This window comes from Notothenia rossii (assembly GCF_949606895.1).
Source record: "Notothenia rossii genome assembly, chromosome: 1".
Classification (NCBI taxonomy): domain Eukaryota; kingdom Metazoa; phylum Chordata; class Actinopteri; order Perciformes; family Nototheniidae; genus Notothenia; species Notothenia rossii.
Window position 1 is genome coordinate 93,296,309 of NC_136912.1, and position 23,564 is coordinate 93,319,872.

At 40.8% G+C, this 23,564-nt stretch overlaps 3 protein-coding genes across 4 annotated transcripts in view; 2 read left to right on the forward strand and 1 right to left on the reverse strand.

Annotated features, from left to right (window-relative positions):
* Positions 1-12,532, forward strand: part of ttc39a (tetratricopeptide repeat domain 39A) — a 53,149-nt gene extending 40,617 nt beyond the window's left edge. For both annotated transcript variants that reach the window (XM_079689451.1, XM_079689452.1), the window contains 10 exons: positions 158-266; positions 808-875; positions 967-1,026; positions 3,423-3,584; positions 4,289-4,380; positions 5,248-5,368; positions 7,195-7,306; positions 7,410-7,524; positions 8,783-8,899; positions 10,672-12,532. In XM_079689451.1, coding sequence (XP_079545577.1) covers positions 158-266; positions 808-875; positions 967-1,026; positions 3,423-3,584; positions 4,289-4,380; positions 5,248-5,368; positions 7,195-7,306; positions 7,410-7,524; positions 8,783-8,899; positions 10,672-10,786 — 1,071 coding nt within the window. In that variant the 3' untranslated portion in view covers positions 10,787-12,532. The remainder of the gene's footprint in view (positions 1-157; positions 267-807; positions 876-966; positions 1,027-3,422; positions 3,585-4,288; positions 4,381-5,247; positions 5,369-7,194; positions 7,307-7,409; positions 7,525-8,782; positions 8,900-10,671) is intronic.
* Positions 1-23,564, reverse strand: part of LOC307013683 (transmembrane protein 131-like) — a 179,921-nt gene that overhangs the window by 117,060 nt on the left and 39,297 nt on the right. The gene's annotated exons all lie outside the window — the stretch shown is intronic.
* rnf11b (ring finger protein 11b) overlaps positions 13,320-23,564 on the forward strand; it is a 16,725-nt gene continuing 6,480 nt past the window's right edge. Inside the window, exon 1 of the mRNA XM_079666365.1 lies at positions 13,320-13,810. Coding sequence (XP_079522491.1) covers positions 13,712-13,810 — 99 coding nt within the window. The 5' untranslated portion in view covers positions 13,320-13,711. The remainder of the gene's footprint in view (positions 13,811-23,564) is intronic.

A 23,564-nucleotide genomic window follows, 5' to 3' on the forward strand; every position in this document is an offset into this window, starting at 1 on the left:
TGTGTGTGTGTGTGTGTGTGTGTGTGTGTGTGTGTGTGTGTGTGTGTGTGTGTGTGTGTGTGTGTGTGTGTGTGTGTGTGTGTGTGTGTGTGTGTGTGTGTGTGTGTGTGTGTGTGTGTGTGTGTGTGTGTGTGTGTGTGTGTGTGTGTGTGTGTAGGAGTTTGGTCTGCAGCAGCTCCAGGAGGGCTGTGCTGACAGCACCTTCAGGTCCTTCCTCTGCAACATGCTGCTGCTCTGCTACCACACCTTCATGAGCTTCATACTGGGTGAGCAAACATCCCTGTATTTATTTTACAGGCTGATTTATCTTTTTCAATTTTATATGTACATGTTTCTAATCCTTCCTGTCTTGTTGTTGCGTTATTATTCCTGCAACTTATTTATGTTGAATGCAACATTTAACTGTATGGGTAGTGTCTGTAAGCATCATCAATGTGTATGAACACACTCCCTCTCTTCTGGTCTCTCTGTAGATGCTTAAATCAAACTTAAAGATATACATATATATGTTAGTAATTTAGTTTTTGGGAGAAGGGGTGGGATTAAATAAGTGTAAACTTCTTCCCACCCCATTTCAGATGTGTAATTAAGTAGATTATATATTTATACATAATTTAGAATCAGTAATATTTTTTTATATCAATTTGACACTGATTCATTTTGTATTGTATAATAATTCTCGTGTTACATTTTTGTATTATTGTTTTACACATCCAAAATAAATCAAATCAAAAACGCACAGAAAGACTTTGACTTTGCATTTGAGCTTTCTGAATGTGTCTCTGGTTTGTTGTCTGTGTCTCTCAGGAACTGGAGAAGGAGACGTTGAGGATGCAGAGAAACTGCTGCAGCCGTACCTCGAGAAATATCCTAAGGTTTGCCTGAATTTTTAAAAGTGTGATTTTCTTAACTCCTGAATAACTGGAAACATTCCCAAATCAAACTCTGTGGGTTTTTTTTCTCCAGGGATCCATCTTCTTGTTCTTCGCTGGTCGAATAGAGGAGATCAAAGGCAACTTGGATGCTGTGAGTCCCCGTCATGTATATACATATAAATATATATATTATATACACACACTCGACAAACAGCGTTTTCCATGTAGAAAAGCAAAACCCTCTTTATAAAACCAAACTTTGTGACGACTGATGGATTTCACTCTTTTTGTCACTTCCTTCCTTCCTTTTGCAATTTGAAGTATTTTTAGTTAGTTTAACGAGAAGAAACATTTACTACTGCTACAGTTAATATACTAAGTTCAATATGTCCCTTCACAGTCAAAGATATTCCAATATAGTTGATGAATTCACAGATTTAGCACTGGATCAAATATTCCTCGTGCTAAACAAACAAGTAAAGAATAATATCTCTTCTTCATGTCTCCTCTACATCAACATGTGTCCCCTCTTCTTCATGTCTCTTCTACATCAACATGTGTCCCCTCTTCCTCATCTCTCTTCTACATCAACATGTGTCCCCTCTTCTTCATGTCTCTTCTTCATCAACATGTGTCCCCTCTTCTTCATGTCTCTTCTACATCAACATGTGTCCCCTCTTCTTCATGTCTCTTCTACATCAACATGTGTCCCCTCTTCTTCATGTCTCTTCTACATCAACATGTGTCCCCTCTTCTTCATGTCTCTTCTACATCAGCATGTGTCCCCTCTTCTTCATGTCTCTTCTACATCAACATGTGTCCCCTCTTCTCCATGTCTCTTTTACATCAACATGTGTCCCCTCTTCTCCATGTCTCTTCTACATCAACATGTGTCCCCTCTTCTTCATGTCTCTTCTACATCTACATGTGTCCCCTCTTCTTCATGTCTCTTCTACATCAACATGTGTCCCCTCTTCTTCATGTCTCTTCTACATCAACATGTGTCTCCTCTTCTCCATGTCTCTTCTACATCAACATGTGTCCCCTCTTCTCCATGTCTCTTCTACATCAACATGTGTCTCCTCTTCTTCATGTCTCTTCTACATCAACATGTGTCTCCTCTTCTTCATGTCTCTTCTACATCAACATGTGTCTCCTCTTCTCCATGTCTCTTCTACATCAACATGTGTCCCCTCTTCTTCATGTCTCTTCTACATCAACATGTGTCCCCTCTTCTTCATGTCTCTTCTCCATCAACATGTGTCCCCTCTTCTTCATGTCTCTTCTACATCAACATGTGTCCCCTCTTCTTCATGTCTCTTCTACATCAACATGTGTCCCCTCTTCTTCATGTCTCTTCCACATCAACATGTGTCCCCTCTTCTTCATGTCTCTTCTACATCAACATGTGTCTCCTCTTCTCCATGTCTCTTCTACATCAACATGTGTCCCCTCTTCTCCATGTCTCTTCTACATCAACATGTGTCCCCTCTTCTTCATGTCTCTTCTACATCAACATGTGTCCCCTCTTCTTCATGTCTCTTCTCCATCAACATGTGTCCCCTCTTCTTCATGTCTCTTCTACATCAACATGTGTCCCCTCTTCTTCATGTCTCTTCTACATCAACATGTGTCCCCTCTTCTCCATGTCTCTTCTACATCAACATGTGTCCCCTCTTCTTCATGTCTCTTCTACATCAACATGTGTCCCCTCTTCTTCATGTCTCTTCTCCATCAACATGTGTCCCCTCTTCTTCATGTCTCTTCTACATCAACATGTGTCCCCTCTTCTTCATGTCTCTTCTACATCAACATGTGTCCCCTCTTCTTCATGTCTCTTCTACATCAACATGTGTCCCCTCTTCTTCATGTCTCTTCTACATCAACATGTGTCCCCTCTTCTTCATGTCTCTTCTACATCAACATGTGTCCCCTCTTCTCCATGTCTCTTCTACATCAACATGTGTCCCCTCTTCTTCATGTCTCTTCTACATCAACATGTGTCCCCTCTTCTTCATGTCTCTTCTACATCAACACGTGTCCCCTCTTCTTCATGTCTCTTCTACATCAACATGTGTCCCCTCTGTCGAAAGAGACTCTGAAAGTTTCAGGAACAAAGATTCTCTCTCTTTTTGTCCTGATCCATTTCTATAAAAACCTGTCACCTATGATGTCATAACGATTTTTTGGCTTGTGTAACAATTAGCCAATCAGCAACCAAGGTAACCCCCCCCCCCCCCCCCCCCCCCCCTTATCACCTGAAGCTCCTCCTAGAGCTCCATTGAGTTCTTTGTAACCAAATGTCTCTCAGAGGGGCGTGGGGAGGGGCTCCTTATTTTCATCTAAAGTAACAGACAGAGAATCAGCACTTTGGAAACAGCGCTGAAACAGAGAGGATTATGGGTAATGTTGCAATGATCTGTTTGGTGTTTCAGCCAATCAGAGACAGGCTCTGTATATAACTGAGACCTGTGATATATAGATGAAGAACAGTATCATAGGGGACCTTTTAATTCGGTGAGACCCTGACTGTTTGCATGCTTTCAGGCCATCAAGCGTTTCGAGGAGTGCTGCGAGGCGCAGCAGCAGTGGAAGCAGTTCCACCACATGTGCTACTGGGAGCTGATGTGGTGCTTCACCTACAAGAGGCACTGGAAGATGGCCTACTTCTACGCTGACCTGCTCAGCAAGGAGAACACCTGGTCCAAGGTGGGTCGGGGAACTTAGTAATACAAATAATAATACATTTTATTTGGAGGTGCCTTTCAAGACATCAAAGGGCACCTGAAAGTGCTTCAAATAAATGCTCAAATAAGCAAATAAGAGCATTTTGTTTATTTGCAAATAGGAACGGCAAAACCGGAGCAGTGTTAAAGTAAAGAGAAGTTTTTTAAGCAGATGTTGTGAGAGACGAAAGAGAGCGATGCCCTATGACCCAGAAGAAAGTCCAATAAATGCTTGATATTCATAGTCAGAGGTGGAAAAGTACTAAAATCCTTTACTTAAGTAGAAGTAGAAATATGAAGTCCTGGATTGACATGTTTCATAAGTTGAAGTGTTATTAGCTAAAAGTACTTTAAGTATCAAAAGTATTCAGTGTGCAGAAAGGCTCTTTTCACGTAGTAATACACTAAAAGTACAATATTTGCTATCAAAATAAAGTCAATAATCGCATCTCAAAAAGGTTCTTAGGCGCAGTAATTGAGAAGAAATACTCTGTTACAGTCAGATAGTGGGTGCAAAGGAATGACATTGTATTGCTTTAGAAACACAGAAAGCTTCATCATGAGCTTAAAGTTGCTAAAAGATAATCACGCATTGAAACTAAAGAATGGGTTTGAGTTGTGCACCCCTCAGTTCTGTCCTCATCTCATTTAAAATAGAACATATGTACCGCTCTCCCCCCCCCTCAGGCCACCTATGCCTATATGAAAGCAGCCTACCTCAGCATGCTGTCTCCGGACGACTGCCTCACCTTCGGAGAGACCGCGCTCACTCTGTTCAGGTATGAAGTACTGAAGCTACTCACAGCAACCACAAGGAAACATACAGTACATAAAGGTCAAAAGGTCAAAGATTCACGAGCAAAGTCTTAAAACAGGTTTCAATATCCTAATTCTTGCCTTGCCTTAATCCTTGTCAAAGATGGGTTTCGGAAAAGGTTTTGTCTGGGGATGCAAAATGATTGAAAGAGAAGGATGAGAGGAATATAGAAAGAACTATAATTCCACGGGAAGACTAGGGGTCGAGCAAAGTGAGAATTTGGTTAAGGATATTTCCAAATATCTGGAACACACGCCCAGAAACCTGCAGGTCCGCAGGACTACTTTTAAATCCAGGCTGAAGACTTTTCTTTTTGCTTTTAATTGAACTATTGCCTTGTGTTGAAAAGTGCTCTATGATTAAACTTGCCTTGCCTTACAGCTGCAACATGATGAACACAAACCAAATGACCATCACCTAACATTCAAATTAGATTCTGATACTCTGCATGATACGTGCTTTTACTTTTGGTGCTTTCAGATATAATAATATGATAATACTTTCATGGTCAGATCAAGTCTGAAATGTGACTTCACAGCAGCTCCATGTGTAACATCAACAGACAAACATCAAGACACAATACATGAAAAACAACAAACAGCATTTAACAATCACAATGAGAGAAAGTCAAAGATATTGTCAATCTTTCAGTTTGTGTGTACAGACAGAGAGATCGAAATACCGTACAAACACGTATACAAATATGTATATATACCTATATTAAAAAACATGCTCACAGACCCTTAGCGTGTACTTGGCTCTGTATTTACTGTAGATGTTGTACCAGTGGATTATGATGGCAATACTTCTGTGCTCTGTTATATTCCAGGCAGGTCCCGGGGCTGAAGCAGAAGATAGCGGGGAAGTCTTTACCGACAGAGAAGTTCGCTATCAGGAAAGCCCGTCGCTACCTTGCAGAAAACCCCATCCCTCTCCCTGCTCCTCCACTGGTCAGTGCTGCACTGCTATAACACATCAAGAGATCATTATCATATCTTTTGAGTACTACTTCCAGGTTAAGGAACCATGATGCAGTTGCAGGACTTGGTTACTTAAAGGTCCCCTATTATACTGTTCTTCATCAATATATTATAGGTCTCAGAGCCTGTCTCTGATTGGCTGAAACACCAAACAGATCATTGCAGCATTACCCATAATCCCCTCTGTTTCAGCCCTGTTTCCAAAGTGCTTATTCTCTGTCTGTTACTTTAGATGAAAATAAGGAGCCCCTCCCCACGCCCCTCTGAGAGACATTTGGTTACAAAGAACACTATAGCCGCGTTCACACCGCAGTACTTTTCCCACTTTAGTTCCGATAGTTCCGAAATCTCGCGTTCACACCAAAAAGAGCCGGAACTAAAATTAGTTCATCAGAACCTTTTCAGTCCCTGCTCCGAGAAAAAGGTTCCTATGTCTGATTGGCTGGGCGGATTGCAAACCACGCCCCGTAAAACTCCCAAAAGGTTTTGTGAAGCTGCCATTTTATTATCCTTGCATTAGCATGATTAGCATTAGCATTAGCCCAGCGCACAAACGCAGAGAGAGACTAACTTATGGCAACACAAAAGAAAACATGGGGGCGGTGAAGATGAGGAGGTGTCGGCGTTCTGGCGAACGAAGAGACATGAAGAAGAGGGGACACATGTTGATGTAGAAGAGACATGAAGAAGAGGGGACACATGTTGATGTAGAAGAGACATGGAGAAGAGGGGACACATGTTGATGTAGAAGAGACATGAAGAAGAGGGGACACATGTTGATGTAGAAGAGACATGGAGAAGAGGGGACACATGTTGATGTAGAAGAGACATGGAGAAGAGGGGATACATGTTGATGTAGAAGAGACATGGAGAAGAGGGGACACATGGTGATGTAGAAGAGACATGGAGAAGAGGGGACACATGTTGATGTAGAAGAGACATGAAGAAGAGGGGACACATGTTGATGTAGAAGAGACATGGAGAAGAGGGGATACATGTTGATGTAGAAGAGACATGGAGAAGAGGGGACACATGGTGATGTAGAAGAGACATGGAGAAGAGGGGACACATGTTGATGTAGAAGAGACATGGAGAAGAGGGGACACATGGTGATGTAGAAGAGACATGGAGAAGAGGGGACACATGTTGATGTAGAAGAGACATGAAGAAGAGGGGACACATGTTGATGTAGAAGAGACATGAAGAAGAGGGGATACATGTTGATGTAGTAGAGACATGGAGAAGAGGGGACACATGTTGATGTAGAAGAGACATGAAGAAGAGGGGACACATGTTGATGTAGAAGAGACATGAAGAAGAGGGGACACATGTTGATGTAGAAGAGACATGAAGAAGAGGGGACACATGTTGATGTAGAAGAGACATGAAGAAGAGGGGACACATGTTGATGTAGAAGAGACATGGTGAAGTGGATTTTGCATAATAGGTGACCTTTACGGGAATAACCTTTGTTTGAGTCAAATTCATACGAGAGCCGAGCTTTGTCAAAAATATTTTTTTGTATGTTCACCTCTATACAGTATATGAAAATGATCTGTGTGTGTGTGTGTGTGTGTGTGTGTGTGTGTGTGTGTGTGTGTGTGTGTGTGTGTGTGTGTGTGTGTGTGTGTGTGTGTGTGTGTGTGTGTGTGTGTGTGTGTGTGTGTGTGTGTGTGTGTGTGTGTGTGTGTGTGTGTGTGTGTGTGTGTGTGTGTGTGTGTGTGTGTGTGTGTGTGTGTGTGTGTGTGTGTGTGTGTGTGTGTGTGTGTGTGTGTGTGTGTGTGTGTGTTCTCTAGGAGATGATGTACATCTGGAACGGCTACACAGTCATTGGCAAACACAAGGACCTGACTGAAGGCATGCTGAAAACTCTGCAGGAGGAGCAGGCTAAACTCGACAGCAGCCCAAGTAACGCAGAAATAAACATTTCTTATTTTATTTTAATATTAATATAAAAGGAATTGCATTTATTGAAGAGGCTGTACTGTGTGTGTGTGTGTGTGTGTGTCAGGGTCAGAGTTCACCATAGATGATCAGTGTCTGCTGAGTCTGCTGAAGGGCCTGTGTCTCAAACACCTGGGGCATCAAGAGGAGGCCGAACACTACTTCACCCTCGTACTCTGCAAGTACGTAACGTGCACCGACACGTGCGCTAAATCAACAAGTCTAATGTCAATCTTCCAGTTTGTGTGTAGAGACAGAGAGATCCAAATACACGCTCAACCAACCTGAAGAACAGATGCTCTACTTTCATATCATCACCTATTAACCGGATCATATTCTTGAGCGTCCTCGGGTGAATAAAGGCCGTGTCAATCTAAAAGGAATTGTAGCGGCCAGAATCATATAGAAATCAAATTATTATTAACCTAAAATCAAACTGCCGCTGAGGCACCAGTTAGCGGATCTTACGAAGGGCAACAATCTTCCTTTGTGTGTTCTATTCCAATAACAATGAACGCTTTCCTTTATTTCTTTTCCTTTAGCCTTTCCTTCTGGTGGAAACTCAAAACACATTTGTACAAATTAGTTCCCGCTCTTTCTCAATGCATTTCAACCTGTCATCAAATGGTGTGTTGAATTTGCATGATCCCCCTTTTAATGCACAATTTCATCGTTTTACCTTTGATCAAAATACATTCTTACATGTCTACTCTCTGCTATTTTTAGTTAGTTTGTTTGTCTTTTAGTGGTAACTGTATTCTGTGTGATATCAATTGTCTGTGACATGTCTATGTGAAGCACCTTGAACTGCACTTATTGTATGAAAGGTGCTATACAAATACAAATTATTATTATTATTATTATATTATTAAGAGTCAAAGTCAACTTTATTGTCAAGAATTCCACATGTGTTATACATACAGATTATTCAAAATACCGTTTCTCGCAGTCCCTCAGTGTGACACATAAAACAAGATAAGAAAAGGGCCTAGGTAAAAGGGGTATAACAACTAAGTAGTAATAAGTACTAGGTAATAAATATATATATTTAAAACAAAAAAACACAATCAACAGAAACATGAATGTGACATTAGTGCAAGTATTCCTTAGAGCAAAAAATAATAAATGATGTTCGAAGTACAGTAACAGCAGAGATGAGTAGATGATGAGGGAAGGGGGGGGGGGGGGGGGGGGGGTGTGTGTGTGTGTGTGTGTGTGTGTGTGTGTGTGTGTGTGTGTGTGTGTGTGTGTGTGTGTGTGTGTGTGTGTGTGTGTGTGTGTGTGTGTGTGTGTGTGTGTGTGTGTGTGTGTGTGTGTGTGTGAAAGTCTAGGTCCATTTGGGGCAGGGGGGAAAGATGGGAGGCAGGGAGAGAGAATACAGCTGCAGCAGGGATCTTCTGTCTTCCTGTAACCACAGTCTTTTTAAATGTTTTCCTGCAGCGAGTCTCAGATAAAGTACGACCACTACCTGGTTCCCAACGCTCTGCTGGAGCACGGCCTGCTGTGTCTGGAGCAAGGCAGGAAGTCTGAAGCCATCCGACTGCTAGAAACCGCAAAGTAGGTTTTTAAAATGGATGATTCTGCATTTTTACACTCAGTTTTTAACCACCAGTCAGCACTTTAGATACTGTTTTTTTTAAATGTCTTCATCATAAATCTTATGCGTGGTAGAATAAACAGCAAGGTTTGCTTTCCCTTTAGTGTTTGTGATTTATGGGTTTATTATAATACACATGGATGTATTGCTAGAAAAAGCCTACAGGGCACAGGTAGAGGGGCCTAATTAGTCAGGGGCCCCTCTGGTTTAACTTACACAATATTACTCAAAGAGACACCAAACACTAAAAAGAGATTCAAAATGAACCAATAGAGGAAGGTTCAGTAAAACAGAGACTCAAAAGGACTACAAATATATACAAAATGACTATTAAGAGACTTGCATTGACTATAAAGAGACACTCAGTGACCGTAAAGGGATGCATAACAACTACACCAAGACATAACATGGTCACAATAATACAGAAAAGGACTGAGAGATGCTCAATGACTACAAAGAGACACACGGAGGCCAAACACCTTTAAAGTCTGGGTGTCTGTCTGGGTGCTCATTATAATATATATATATAATAATTTAGATTGACCTCTGATCAGAGATGGCAAAAGTACACACATCCTTTACTCAAGTAGAAGTACAGATACTCGTGTTTAAAAATACTCTGGTGAAAGTAGAAGTACTGACTAAACTTCTTTACTCAAGTCAAAGTAAAGAGGCTTTGAAATGTACTTCAGTAAAAAGTACCCATAACTAGCAGCTGTTTTAAAGAGTACCTGACCTCCCTTTATATTAATAGAACAATAATGTCATTGTTAGCTAATGAATGTTTCCATGGTGACCAACGGCAACATGACAACGTTTTCATTGGTCCCTCTTCTTTAGAGAAGACCAGGAAATGATGGATACACGGATCGTGTTCAAATCAATAGGCACGCAATGACTCTAAATAATAATGATCACGCCACCAAACACACATTCAGACTAAAGGAACCAGCCTGTTTGGAAAATGAGAGAAGTAGAAAGTACAGGTATTTGAGTTCAACATGTAAGAAGTAGAAAGTACGGGTATTTGGGTTCAACATGTAAGAAGTAGAAAGTACAGGTATTTGGGTTCAACATGTAAGAAGTAGAAAGTACGGGTATTTGGGTTCAACATGTAAGAAGTAAAGAGTACACAGGTATTTGAGTTCAACATGTAAGAAGTAGAAAGTACAGGTATTTGAGTCCAACATGTAAGAAGTAGAAAGTACAGGTTTTTGTGTTTAACATGTAAGAAGTAGAAAGTACAGGTATTTGGGTTCAACATGTAAGAAGTAGAAAGTACGGGTATTTGGGTTCAACATGTAAGAAGTAAAGAGTACAGGTATTTGAGTTCAACATGTAAGAAGTAGAAAGTACAGGTATTTGAGTCCAACATGTAAGAAGTAGAAAGTACAGGTTTTTGTGTTTAACATGTAAGAAGTAGAAAGTACGGGTATTTGGGTTCAACATGTAAGAAGTAGAAAGTAAAAACTTGTCAGAAAACTAAGTAGTGGAGTAAAGTACTGATACCAGAGACAGGTACTTAAGTACAGTAACAAAGTATTTGTACTCCACTACTTCCCACCTCTTTTCAAGGTTCAAGGCCTTTATTAGTCATACGTACACAGTTACAGTGTAGTTATGACGATGAAAATCTTATGTCACAGACTCCTCCAACAGTGCAACACAATAAACCAGAAAAACAGCAAAAAATAGTTATCTGATTTGATTTTAAATGTTTATTCTGTTTCAGGCAAAACTACAAGAACTACTCGATGGAATCGCGGACTCACTTCCGGATCCAGGCAGCTATGCACAAAGCTAAAGGCGTGGCGGAGAACGGCCTCCATTCCCCGAGCAGCCCTTAACGGACAGAGGAGGGCCCGCCAGAGCAGACACAGCCTTCTGTCCTCCCACAATGCAACACTCAGCCCACCCCTGCCCACATTATAAGGGCAGGTGATCTGTTTGGGTGCTGCCTTCTCTTTGTGTGGCCCTGGGTGGCTAAGGCAGGATTGCTTAGTCCTCTTCTAGAGATATATTATGATGAAATCGGCTTCTTAGAGCGATTTGAAATAGAGACAAATGTGCCTATATTTATGAAACATTGCTTCTATAGCAGGCTTGTTCATCCAGCACTGTGTTTCCACCCATAAGGGGCGCACTCGGGTGGGAAACCAGCTGTGAAGTAAATAAATACTGCTCCTCAATTATCCCCAGAATAAAAACGTGCCCAGTTTAGGGTGCAGGGTTGGATCTAATGGAGTACCAAACACCAAATATATAGATTACTCATGCAGACTCCACCCAGCACGAGAACAAATGTACCTGGTTGCTAAAAATGCTCTCACGCCCACTTTTAATTCCTGTAAAATGGAGATTGACGATGAAAATGACAAACAATTATGTGTTGACATCATGCAACTCACCGCATTAACCATGTGACTGTTTTGTACCATGTTATTTGATACATTCTGGTTGACGGGTTTCATCTATATTTAGATATTTTAACAAAACCAATATGACCTATTTAGAGAATATACATTATTTATATGTTGGTTTCACTTTTTACACTACATAAGTTTTAAGAGCGAGGGATTGTTTATTTTACATTTGTCTTCCTTTACTTGAAACCTTTTGAAACCTGTTTTCATATGTTCATTCAGTCTCCTTCTGTATTAACCCTTACATGTAATGGCTTTTGCACAGAGCTTTGTAAATCAGCCAAGAGTGAAGAGATCATAAATGCAAAGAGCTGTTCTTTACATTGATATATTGTAAATGGCACCTTTTACATGAATTGTCCCGTTTTAAGAGGGCAGATGAATGCGTCTTTTAGAAAGGCAGATCCCTTCTTTTCTCCTCGTGGCGTTTGGGACGGGCTCCAGCGGTACTTCAGCGTGAACAAACGGGCCATTCACCCCGAGCAGAAAAAGGACCTTTGCTCGTCCGCCTGTTGCATCTTTAGTGAGTGAAGAAGCTCCGAACACAAAGCCAGAACAGTCTTCACCGCTTTGAGAACATCCTCCGCTGCTCCTCCTCCATCAGCCATGCTCGACAACAACCATCTATACAAGGACGTGAACATAATAACAACAACGCTACTTTGTCAAAAAAAATAATCTGTATATGAAAAAAAACAACGTTTGTAATGACTGATGATACGACAGAAAAGGGTCACCTCTAATCATGTTAGTGGGGAGGTTTCGCTAAGTGTCCAAAACCTAGAAACTAAGATGGTGTCTCAAGTGTTGGAATTAGAGAAGTGTTGATTTATTCATGATTAGAGTAACGTTTGGGATTCAAGACGATGACTAGTTCGGTTTCAATTTATTTTATTGGTGAAGGAAATCTACTTTTAATTTTGTTTTAACCTATTTCCAAATTATATTTCATGGTCTGATAATTAACTTAGCGAATTTTACATTTTTCCCCCTTTTGGTTTTGCAGAAATAGCTGAAAGAAACTCTTTCAAATTGTGATGTGGCATTTTGATGTTTACAATCAGCGTATTTTATCGGGCACGGCTACTACTGTGCAGAATGACATTCCTGTACAGACTGAATGTTTCTATTGTAATTTAAGATTAAGCAACTTAAAAACAAACCATCTCATTTTGTGTTGTCTTTTTTGTCACCCGTGCACCACAAAGAAAAGCACCAAATACAAAGTGCTCTGCACTGAAGGTTATTATTTACAGAACAAAGAGGCTCTGCAAATATTTGCACACGTTGTTCTCATCTAATCCTCTAGAAACAGTGAGTAGGCCAAGTAATCTCTTGTTGATATGCAAGCAATGGATAAGAACACAAGGGATATTGGAACAGTGGGCCTGAATCATATTGATTTGAAAATAAGCTAAGAAAACCCTGAAATATCAGATTCAGGATAGCTTTTTGATGTTTGAAGTGAAAATGTCAACACTTAGTTTGAATCTCTGGTTTATTGCACTTATTGTAAGTCGCTTTGGATAAAAGAGTCAGCTGCTATGTAATAATGTAATGGTTGTATTCCCAAGTACGTTTACACATACAAGGAATTTACTTGGTGAATACAAAGACACAGAAAGAAAGGAAAGGAAGCAAATATTACAAAATATTTATTTAAAAAACTATTGTAACAAATAAATAAAGAAAATATTTACACAACATATACATATATTCAATGAGGAGAACTGTCCAGATTTAGAATATCGTTTAATCATGGAATATTTTTGAGCCCTACGATGATCACAGCATGATTTAGCAAGAGTCATTTATCGATTTCCTCTCTGTTTACGTTTTCAGCGAAGGGCAATGTGTTCTTCTGATTGGCTGCCACAAAAAGATCCAAGTGGTAACTAATAGCTCATTGGTTCGTGGGTACAAAGGGGCGGGGCTTCTTGTTGCTACATCCCCACCTTTTTTCGTTTATCTTCAGCAGCTGCTGCACTCGGGAAAGTCCCTGACAGCCAGCAGGGAGCTTTCTCACAGAGAAAAACCGAGAGATAAATGAAGAATTTGAAGAACTTTTCGCTGCCTCGTGCACATTTAAAATCCTGTAAGGGTTGTTTTTAGCTTTTAAAATAACCGAGTGCTAGCTCATTTTGCATGCTAGCTTCTCTTTGTCTGGCTAGTAGCTAGCTGAGGGATGTGTTGTCGTTGTTGTTGTTGTTGTTGTTGTCTGGGACAGCAGACACGTCAGATGTGCATGGAGAACCGCCTTCTAATCTGCTGCTGACATTATCCGGGAGAAGTACCCGCTGTGTAACGCTGGTAAACACCGAGAGAGAGGAGAGTTTTTGTTGGAAGGAGATGGGAAACTGTCTGAAATCTCCCACCTCGGATGATATTTCTCTGCTCCATGAATCCAGCTACGGAGACCCCGACCAGGAGCCACCGCCCCCCTATGAGGTAATTTCGAAACAGCCATAACATGACGAGTGTCTTAGTGTCTAAGGATTACAAAAATAATAATTATACGGTGAGATTCAAAGGCTTTATTGTCAGTGTTGTTTATGGACTAAGTAAATTGACTCGTGATACAAAGGCTTTATTGTGTAATGCACAGTAGATTCATTGTTCCAGATTCAAGGCTTTTATTGTAATTTGTACACAGCTACAGATTAGTTCTGATAATGAAGATCTTAGTTCACGGGCTCCTCCAACAGTGCAACACAATACAAGATATTAGCGCAATACAATCAAATAGAAATTGTGCAGAATAGTCTAAATACAAGTAATTGGAATATATATAAGTTACAACCAGATGAATGTTATGGATGTTCTTTCAAAAGTGCAGGTGTTTAACAGTCTTATGGCCTGATATCCGTAGATATGGTCATGGGAATCTTAAATCCTAGGATAAATCCAACAACATAAATATATATAAGAGATTAAACATAAAAAAATAGTGCAAGAAAAAACAGGGGTTGCAGGGCTAAGACAAATGTATTCATGACCGAGACAAATATTGAAATAGAATAAATACTGTATGCTTTAATACTAAATAAATAAAAATGTTATGTGTGGCAGACTTGGCCTGTGTGCATATATAATTAAATCTTTATTGCCCCTAAGGGAATTTGCTTTGCACAAAGTGGACAAAAGAGTATCAGCAACAACAACATCATAAACCAACTATGATTAGCCTAATATCATTTGGGAATTAAATAAAGGACATCAGTTGCAAATGTATAAGGTTCAGACAAATGACCCCAAAGTGATCGGAGCTTGTTGAGCAGCTGTAGAAAATGTCTGATCTGACCCGTCACTGCCATAATACTAATCCGCTTTAATCTATCCGAAGGTCCATTCAACGCGTACCCCTTCCCTGAATACTTAGTGTGATCTACACATGCAGCACAATATCAACACTTTCAATAGTCTTCATTCTCACAAACTGAACCGTGTATTTATTGTTCATTTATTATTCCGATTGAATGGAGAGGAACTAAGCAACACTAATGTCTATTATGGCTTTTACTGTGCAAACAAACCCAGCTCTCCATTGAAACCTAGGAGTTTGTCGTAACTATAACACTTTTCTCAGCTGTTTCTCTCGCGGATCCCCTGCTCTGGTTGTCTGGTGTCCGTACTTCCTGTATTTGATAATTTGCATACAGACCAGACCAGGCCATGCTGTGGCTGTACATGTCATGTATGGTGTTACACTTCTCTTGTTTATATACTTCTATGTTGGTATGCATTATGCAAGGCCTTGGCACTGAGTTTGCCTGTTATTAGGTCAAGCCAAGCCTTATCTGTAGATTTAAGATAAGTGGTTTTTTCAGCATGGGAAACCAAAGGTGGTCTCAGGTCAGGAGAGCCTATTATTGTAGAAATGTTACTTAATTATGTAAGTGTTACCAACAGAGAGGAACACATAAAGGGGACAATATGACCAACTACTGAGACCGTCTAAGTGTGGTATCATTCAAAGAGAAAATACATGTTTGATTCTCTATTTATATAATAGATATGAGCTGTAGATAAAATCGTGGTAAGTTTCAGATGGATGTCAAACACAGATAATCAGTTTCCTTTTTAAAGATCTAACTTACTTTCACCAGCTGATTTGAACTATAACTGGCTGACTGGTGTTCGGCAACAATGGATATATCTTTAAAGAATTCCTATTATGCTTTTCTTTTTAGGTTTCCCTTTCCTGTAGTGTGTTATATAGGTTTTAGTGCATGTAAATGGTCTGCAGAGACTCAAACCGGGAGTTTCCCCTGCCTGAGACGCCTCCATCGGACTCCTTTGTTTATATCAGGAACATAGTGACATCACTGTGTAACACTTGAGCTTCTCTGTTTGTTTGTTTTCAACATCAAAGCAAGTAACCTCGTCACAATAGATGCACAAAATACAAATATGAATATGAAAATGAGCAGAATAGGGCTGCTTCATTCTTTTTGTTTATTTAAGTTGGACTTAAAAAGCTGAAATCACATCGACAGGAGGACACAGAAAACCAAATTATAGTTTCTAATAACTTTGTTTTGATATAAGTTAATTGTTTCACATATGTTATGGTGCACATGGTAATTGAATACCAGTATGCCATTGGAGCTCTAAAAGACAATTAAGTGGTGACGTTTTCATAATTAAAATATTTTTCAAAATTCTTTAACTACACTTCTTACCATCTGGACGAACAAATATGAGTTAAACCTGAGTGTTTGCTTTGACAAAAGAGCATCAAACCTAGGTCAGTGCATGCTAAGCAAATACTTCCTGGTCTTTCCAAGTTATCAATCATTTCTGTTGTCATGTGTCATCGGTGGAATGACGCATCACAGTCAGCCACAGATGATACGAAAGCAGGGAGTCGTTGTTTGTCATGTCTGGCACACAGCGGGGTGTAATTAGACCAAAGCTCTGGTATCATAGAGGGGTGATGGTGTAACAAACATTGCTCGGTTCCTTTGGAAGAGCTCTCCCTGAGAAAGGCTGAGAAAACCCGTGTGAGTTTCACAAGAGGGTTAACTCACTAGTTAAAAGCTACTTATAAAGAGCTCTTTCAGCCTGCCAGCTCCTTCTCCCTGGTGACCGCAGTAATCAGCCCCTTCACCATATGAACCCAGCCTGAAGACACACATTTCCTCTGTGCTTGCACTTCAGATTAACCCACTTTGAGAAAGGGGGCTAAAGGCTCCACTATACTCGACTTGAAGTTGTGGACTAGGGCTTCAGGATTTGGGGAAATTACATCACATGTTACTTGTTAGACGCTTTTACCCAAAGCGACTCACATAGTCAATACTGTGGACAATCCCCACAGGAGCAATTTGGGGTGAACGACATGCTGACTGCAGTGGGGTTTGAACCTCCTGACCCCAACACCGACGCACAACCCACTTCGCCACACGCCTCCTTAAGAAATAAGAAATAATGCGATTTTTCTGACAGATATTGCGATTCGATTTGCGATATTTGTTTTTAAGCAACCCAACGGAAGTTTATTGTAAAATGCGGCCATATCTCCGGCTAGGAAGGTCGTATCAACGTGCTCCCGTCTCTAGCACCCCCGCAGCCCGAGCTACGAGTGAAAGAACTAAACTTACAAGAGACTTCCGTTGGGTTGCTTTAAAGTCAAGCTTCAGTTTAAGATTACTAACCTGACTCAGATGCTTTGTTTCACCAAACCATCTAGGAAAGCTCCATTGGAAGCCATTTGGAAAAGTATTTCAAAAATACTTGGCAGGTGATTGGATCAATCTGTCTATCACCTACTATCATGGGCCACTTCTGATTGGTTAACAATGGCTGGTGCATGTGGAGCACAGCACTTCTGATTGGTTAACAATGGCTGGTGCATGTGGAGCACAGCACTTCTGATTGGTTAACAATGGCTGGTGCATGTGGCGCACAGCACTTCTGATTGGTTAACAATGGCTGGTGCATGTGGAGCACAGCACTTCTTCGTTCAGCCCTAGTATGGACCTGCGTGTAAAGGCCAGAGTTCTCACTGTGCTTCATACAAACAGGGAAGTTGGCAAGTTATGGTGAAAAACAAGATGCCAGTGACCCAACAAGGGATGGGAAGCGAATCCAAATGTTATCAAAATCGCAATATGCACTAGTCCATCTTCTATCGCTTATCCAGGGTCAATATATAGGATTTCTTTCCAAGTTTGACTCACTCATTGCCTTTACAATCATTCCTAGCTGGAAATGATTTGGACAGTAAACTAGCAGCGTGGAGGCAGTGTTTTGTTTATCTTTGAATGACACTGACTATTTGAATGACGTGAATATCAATCAAACGCTTGTAAAAATGCATGCAGAACTGTTCAACTCTTCAGACGCTCACCCTGGAGCTTGTAAACGTCTGCTGAGGCAACTTGAGTTTACACCGATTAGACCATGTTTCCCAGCACAGTCAGCCGTGAACCAGAAAGGGATGAATTCCAGCCTGTGAAGCAGATTCCTTCCACTACAAAGGCTGCATTTGGTGCAGTTGAATCATTTCCTGGCTGGAAAGAGGGGGCACACACACTGGCATCTGCAAGAGTTCAAAACCAACTTCAGTCAAAACAAAGGAATTGGATTCACAGAAACTCCAACTTTTTACACAGATAGCTTCAATCTCAATTTTGACTTTTTATTATAATTATAGTACACAGGACTTTTGCAGAAGGGAACTTGTAACCCCTAGATTCCACCGGGTCCGCGCCGCGGTGCTCACGGCGATCGCGGCCACTCTAGTCAATGGGCGCTATTCCACCACACGCGGCGCGTTACGGCTCAGAAGCGTCTCAGAGGCGGCTCGGCGCAGGGCTCCTCTAAAATTAGGATGTATCCTATTTTTGTCGCGGCGCAGCCGTAACGTAGGCAGGAAGTGGAACGGTCAGAGCATCCGGGCCAGTCCCATCCCCCACATATACTAATTTTGCAGACCCCCCTCCTTCATCACAACACCTTTACTACGATACGCTCAATGGACGAGGAGCTTTTCATTCTGGAGGTGGAAAAACACACTTTTATATGATGTAACGAAAGCTTTTTACAAGGACAACATCAGAAAGGACAAGGCCTTGTTTTTAATCGCTGGAGTATATAGCATATATATATATATACACACACACACAAACACATTTTGCAGACCCTATTCCTCCTTAGTCTTTCAAGTAGGAACTAGAACTAGAACTCCCATACTGAATTTCACCCTTTTTCATCTGGTCGCGTTAAATGACAGGTGGTTAGCCGGCAAAGGTTGCTAACCGCTAGCTGTTAGCATTTTCGCTTCACCCAAGCAGTTACACCGACAACTTTTGGATACTAAATATTGCTGCTGCTAATTTACCATTGTCTCAATCAGCTTATTATCCAAGTATTGCAGTCAATGTTGTTATAGTCTGCAGAAACATAGGAAGGGCGGATGGTGGCTGTTGAAAGCTTAAAGACTTAAAGTGGATGAGATCATACACTTAGGCTAGTGGGCTCTACTGTAACAATGAGGACAAAGAGAGCAAGTGCATATTATTTCCATGTTTGCTCCATTTCAACTGGGAAGGCTACAAAGCAGAGGGAGGTGCTGTGGTGAGTGTGTGTTGCTTAAAACACATTGTTTGTCGAGTGTGGTGATTTGGAAAGCAGCTGGTGCTGACTCATCTCTGGGACTGAGCTCTGGGAGATAAAGAAAGGCCCCCCTGTGTGTGTGTGTGTGTGTGTGTGTGTGTGTGTGTGTGTGTGTGTGTGTGTGTGTGTGTGTGTGTGTGTGTGTGTGTGTGTGTGTGTGTGTGTGTGTGTGTGTGTGTGTGTGTGTGTGTGTGTGTGTGTGTGTGTGTGTGTGTGTGTGTGTGTGTGTGTGTGTGTGTGTGTGTGTGTGTGTGTGTGTGTGTGTGTGTGTGTCTCCTCGTCCTCGTATGGCTTGTTATACACCTGTCTACCTCGTGAGCCTCCGAAAGGAAAGGAACATGCGTTTGCTGATGTTGCACGCCTTATTTTCTGGTGTTTCCAGAGATGTCACAGGTCCACACATCCTTTACTCAAGTAGAAGTACAGATACTCGTGTTTAAAAATAATCTGGTGAAAGTAGAAGTACTGACTAAACTTCTTTCCTCAAGTTAAAGTAAAGAGGCTTTGAAATGTACTTCAGTAAAAAGTACCCATAACTAGCAGCTGTTTTAAAGAGTGCCTGACCTCCCTTTATATTAATAGAACAATAATGTCATTGTTAGCTAATGAATGTTTCCATGGTGACCAACGGCAACATGACAACGTTTCCATTGGTCCCTCTTCTTTAGAGAAGACCAGGAAATGATGGATACACGGATCGTGTTCAAATCAATAGGCACGCAATGACTCTAAATAATAATGATCACGCCACCAAACACACATTCAGACTAAAGGAACCAGCCTGTTTGGAAAATGAGAGAAGTAGAAAGTACAGGTATTTGTGTTCAACATGTAAGAAGTAGAAAGTACAGGTATTTGGGTTCAACATGTAAGAAGTAGAAAGTACAGGTATTTGTGTTCAACATGTAAGAAGTAGAAAGTACAGGTATTTGTGTTCAACTTGTAAGAAGTAGAAAGTACAGGTATTAGTGTTCAACATGTAAGAAGTAGAAAGTACAGGTATTTGAGTTCAACATGTAAGAAGTAGAAAGTACAGGTATTAGTGTTCAACATGTAAGAAGTAGAAAGTACAGGTATTTGTGTTCAACTTGTAAGAAGTAGAAAGTACAGGTATTAGTGTTCAACATGTAAGAAGTAGAAAGTACAGGTATTAGTGTTCAACATGTAAGAAGTAGAAAGTACAGGTATTAGTATTCAAAATGTAAGAAGTAGAAAGTACAGGTATTAGTGTTCAAAATGTAAGAAGTAGAAAGTACAGGTATTAGTGTTCAACATGTAAGAAGTAGAAAGTACAGGTATTAGTGTTCAAAATGTAAGAAGTAGAAAGTACAGGTATTAGTGTTCAACATGTAAGAAGTAGAAAGTACAGGTATTAGTGTTCAACATGTGAGAAGTAGAAAGTACAGGTATTAGTGTTCAAAATGTAAGAAGTAGAAAGTACAGGTATTAGTGTTCAACATGTGAGAAGTAGAAAGTACAGGTATTAGTGTTCAACATGTGAGAAGTAGAAAGTACAGGTATTAGTGTTCAACATGTGAGAAGTAGAAAGTACAGGTATTAGTGTTCAAAATGTAAGAAGTAGAAAGTACAGGTATTAGTATTCAAAATGTAAGAAGTAGAAAGTACAGGTATTAGTGTTCAACATGTAAGAAGTAGAAAGTACAGGTATTTGGGTTCAACATGTAAGAAGTCAAAGTAAAAAGTCGTCAGAAAAATGTACTTAAGTGCAGTAACAAAGTATTTGTACTCCACTACTTCCCACCTCTGGGTGTTTCTCTCACTTGTATTGGTAACATAAGGCCTATACAAAGCAAAGATGTAGCCCAAATCTACGATCAGAGGGTTCAGTGGACTAAAGGTCTGCACACCACTGACTGTAGGGGATACACACACAATATTGAAGAGCACGGCTTCTGTCAAACACCTGCCTTGCTGTCAGGACCAAAGGGCTCGAAGTCAGCAGTTCAGTTTGAGCTCAGCCAGCTGGGTCAGAAGAAATGGGAAGAAAAGTTTGCTTTAAAGGCGGTTTATAATTAGCTGTCAAAGCTGGAGTGGAGACGAGGTGAACAACCGAGTGAGAACAACTTTGAAACTTTTGCTACCGTGATCTGCAGGTGCCACGATCAGGAGAGGAAGGACAAGGGTGTGACTCTCTCACTTTGTTCAGATAAACATGAATGTGTGAATGAGTCCAACTTCAGTGTCACTGACTGTACCACAGGCATGACTAAGAAAATCAGATACTTTAAAAATGTAAAAACTACTTTTCTTCAACCGCAATGAAAAGAAGTGAAGAGGTAGAAGAAAGATGTGGAGGAAAATCAAAAAGACCTCCACACCACTCTGCTAAGAAAATTAAATAGTGATGCAGGGATGACGTAGTTTTGTAGGCCGTCCCAAAAGTTATCATAGCTAAGGCCCCTCTGCAAAGAAGCAATGGCATTTCCCCTTTGGAAAATACTCTCTGTGGCATACAGGTGTGTGACACTTAATACGTTTTATCAGCAGTAATCTCCAAATATTAACGACATTGTGTGAATTATGAAGCGTATGTGCAATCCTCAGATGTGAAAAGCTAACATTAGGCTATAGACAAACGACATCACCGTCGCATGGCTGCACATCACCACGGCTACGCTAAAGGCCTGATGACGCTTTGTAGTCCTCACTTGATAGCCACCGTTTTTATGACTCATAGAAGCTTCAGACTTTAAAGGTTCCCTATCACACTGTTTCTCATCAATATATTACAGGTCTCAGATATATACAGAGCCTGTCTCTGATTGGCTGAAACACCAAACAGATCATTGCAGCATTACCCATAATCCCCTCTGTTTCAACCCTGTTTCCAAAGTGCTGATTCTCTGTCTGTTACTTTAGATGAAAATAAGGAGCCCCTCTCCACGCCCCTCTGGGAGAGATTTGGTTACAAAGAACTCAATGGTGCTCTAGGAGGAGATTCAGGTGATAAGGGGGGGGTTACCTTGGTTGCTGATTGGCTAATGGTTACGCAAGACAACACATCGTTATGACATCATAGAGTGGCCAAAATCTGATCAGCTCATTTTCAGACAGGTTTTTATAGAAATGGATCAAAAAGAGAGAGAATCTTTGTTCCTGAAACTTTCAGAGTCTCTTTCCACAGAGGGGACACATGTTGATGTAGAAGAGACATGAAGAAGAGGGGACACATGTTGATGTAGAAGAGACATGAAGAAGAGGGGACACATGTTGATGAAGAAGAGACATGGAGAAGAGGGGACACATGTTGATGTAGAAGAGACATGGAGAAGAGGGGACACATGTTGATGAAGAAGAGACATGAAGAAGAGGGGACACATGTTGATGTAGAAGAGACATGGAGAAGAGGGGACACATGTTGATGTAGAAGAGACATGGAGAAGAGGGGACACATGTTGATGAAGAAGAGACATGAAGAAGAGGGGACACATGTTGATGTAGAAGAGACATGGAGAAGAGGGGACACATGTTGATGTAGAAGAGACATGAAGAAGAGGGGACACATGTTGATGTAGAAGAGACATGGAGAAGAGGGGACACATGTTGATGTAGAAGAGACATGAAGAAGAGGGGACACATGTTGATGTAGAAGAGACATGAAGAAGAGGGGACACATGTTGATGTAGAAGAGACATGAAGAAGAGGGGACACGTGTTGATGTAGAAGAGACATGAAGAAGAGGGGACACATGTTGATGTAGAAGAGACATGAAGAAGAGGGGACACATGTTGATGTAGAAGAGACATGAAGAAGAGGGGACACATGTTGATGTAGAGGAGACATGAAGAAGAGGGGACACATGTTGATGTAGAAGAGACATGAAGAAGTGGATTTTGTATAATAGGTGACCTTTAAAGAGTGGGGTAATAACTGGTGTGTTTTGTGAAACTGTGTTAGTGTTGTGTTAACCACAGAACTAATGTCAGGCTTCTTTACGATACGATAATACTTTAATGGTCAGATCAAGTCTGAAATGTGACTTGCACTACAGCAGCTCCATGTGTAACATCAACAGACAAACATCAAGACACAATACATGAAAAATAAACAACAAACATTTAACACAACAACACAATCAGTGAGAGAAAACCTGCTCAAAGAGCCTTGTATTTACTGTGAGGATTAACTCATGCACAAACACAACCTAACCACAAACACTCTCATTGAACCGTTGACTTCGAGGGAACCAGAAGTGCTTGGTTACTTCCCAGTTTTAGGACTTGTTTCTGCACCACTAAAGGTAATCAGAAAGTAAGCATTGAAGAAGCTCTCCTCAGATTTCAAACAGCTCTTATCATGGCTGCCACTTAACACTCATTTCACTCAGTCAGAAACCTTACTAAGCGAAAAACACCGTGTTGGTTTTATCCTTGTAAGGTAATGACACTCCATCAGAGCCCCTTGTGACAGCTTACCTACCGCCTTCACCTAATATGGTAACAGGAACATTGTGGTGTCAGTGACCTATTCTGTGGGCTTTGGCAGTTCCTGAGCACACACAACTAATACCAATACTTTAATAACTATTTGATCTCCCCTTAAATTTAGTTTTCAACCTTCT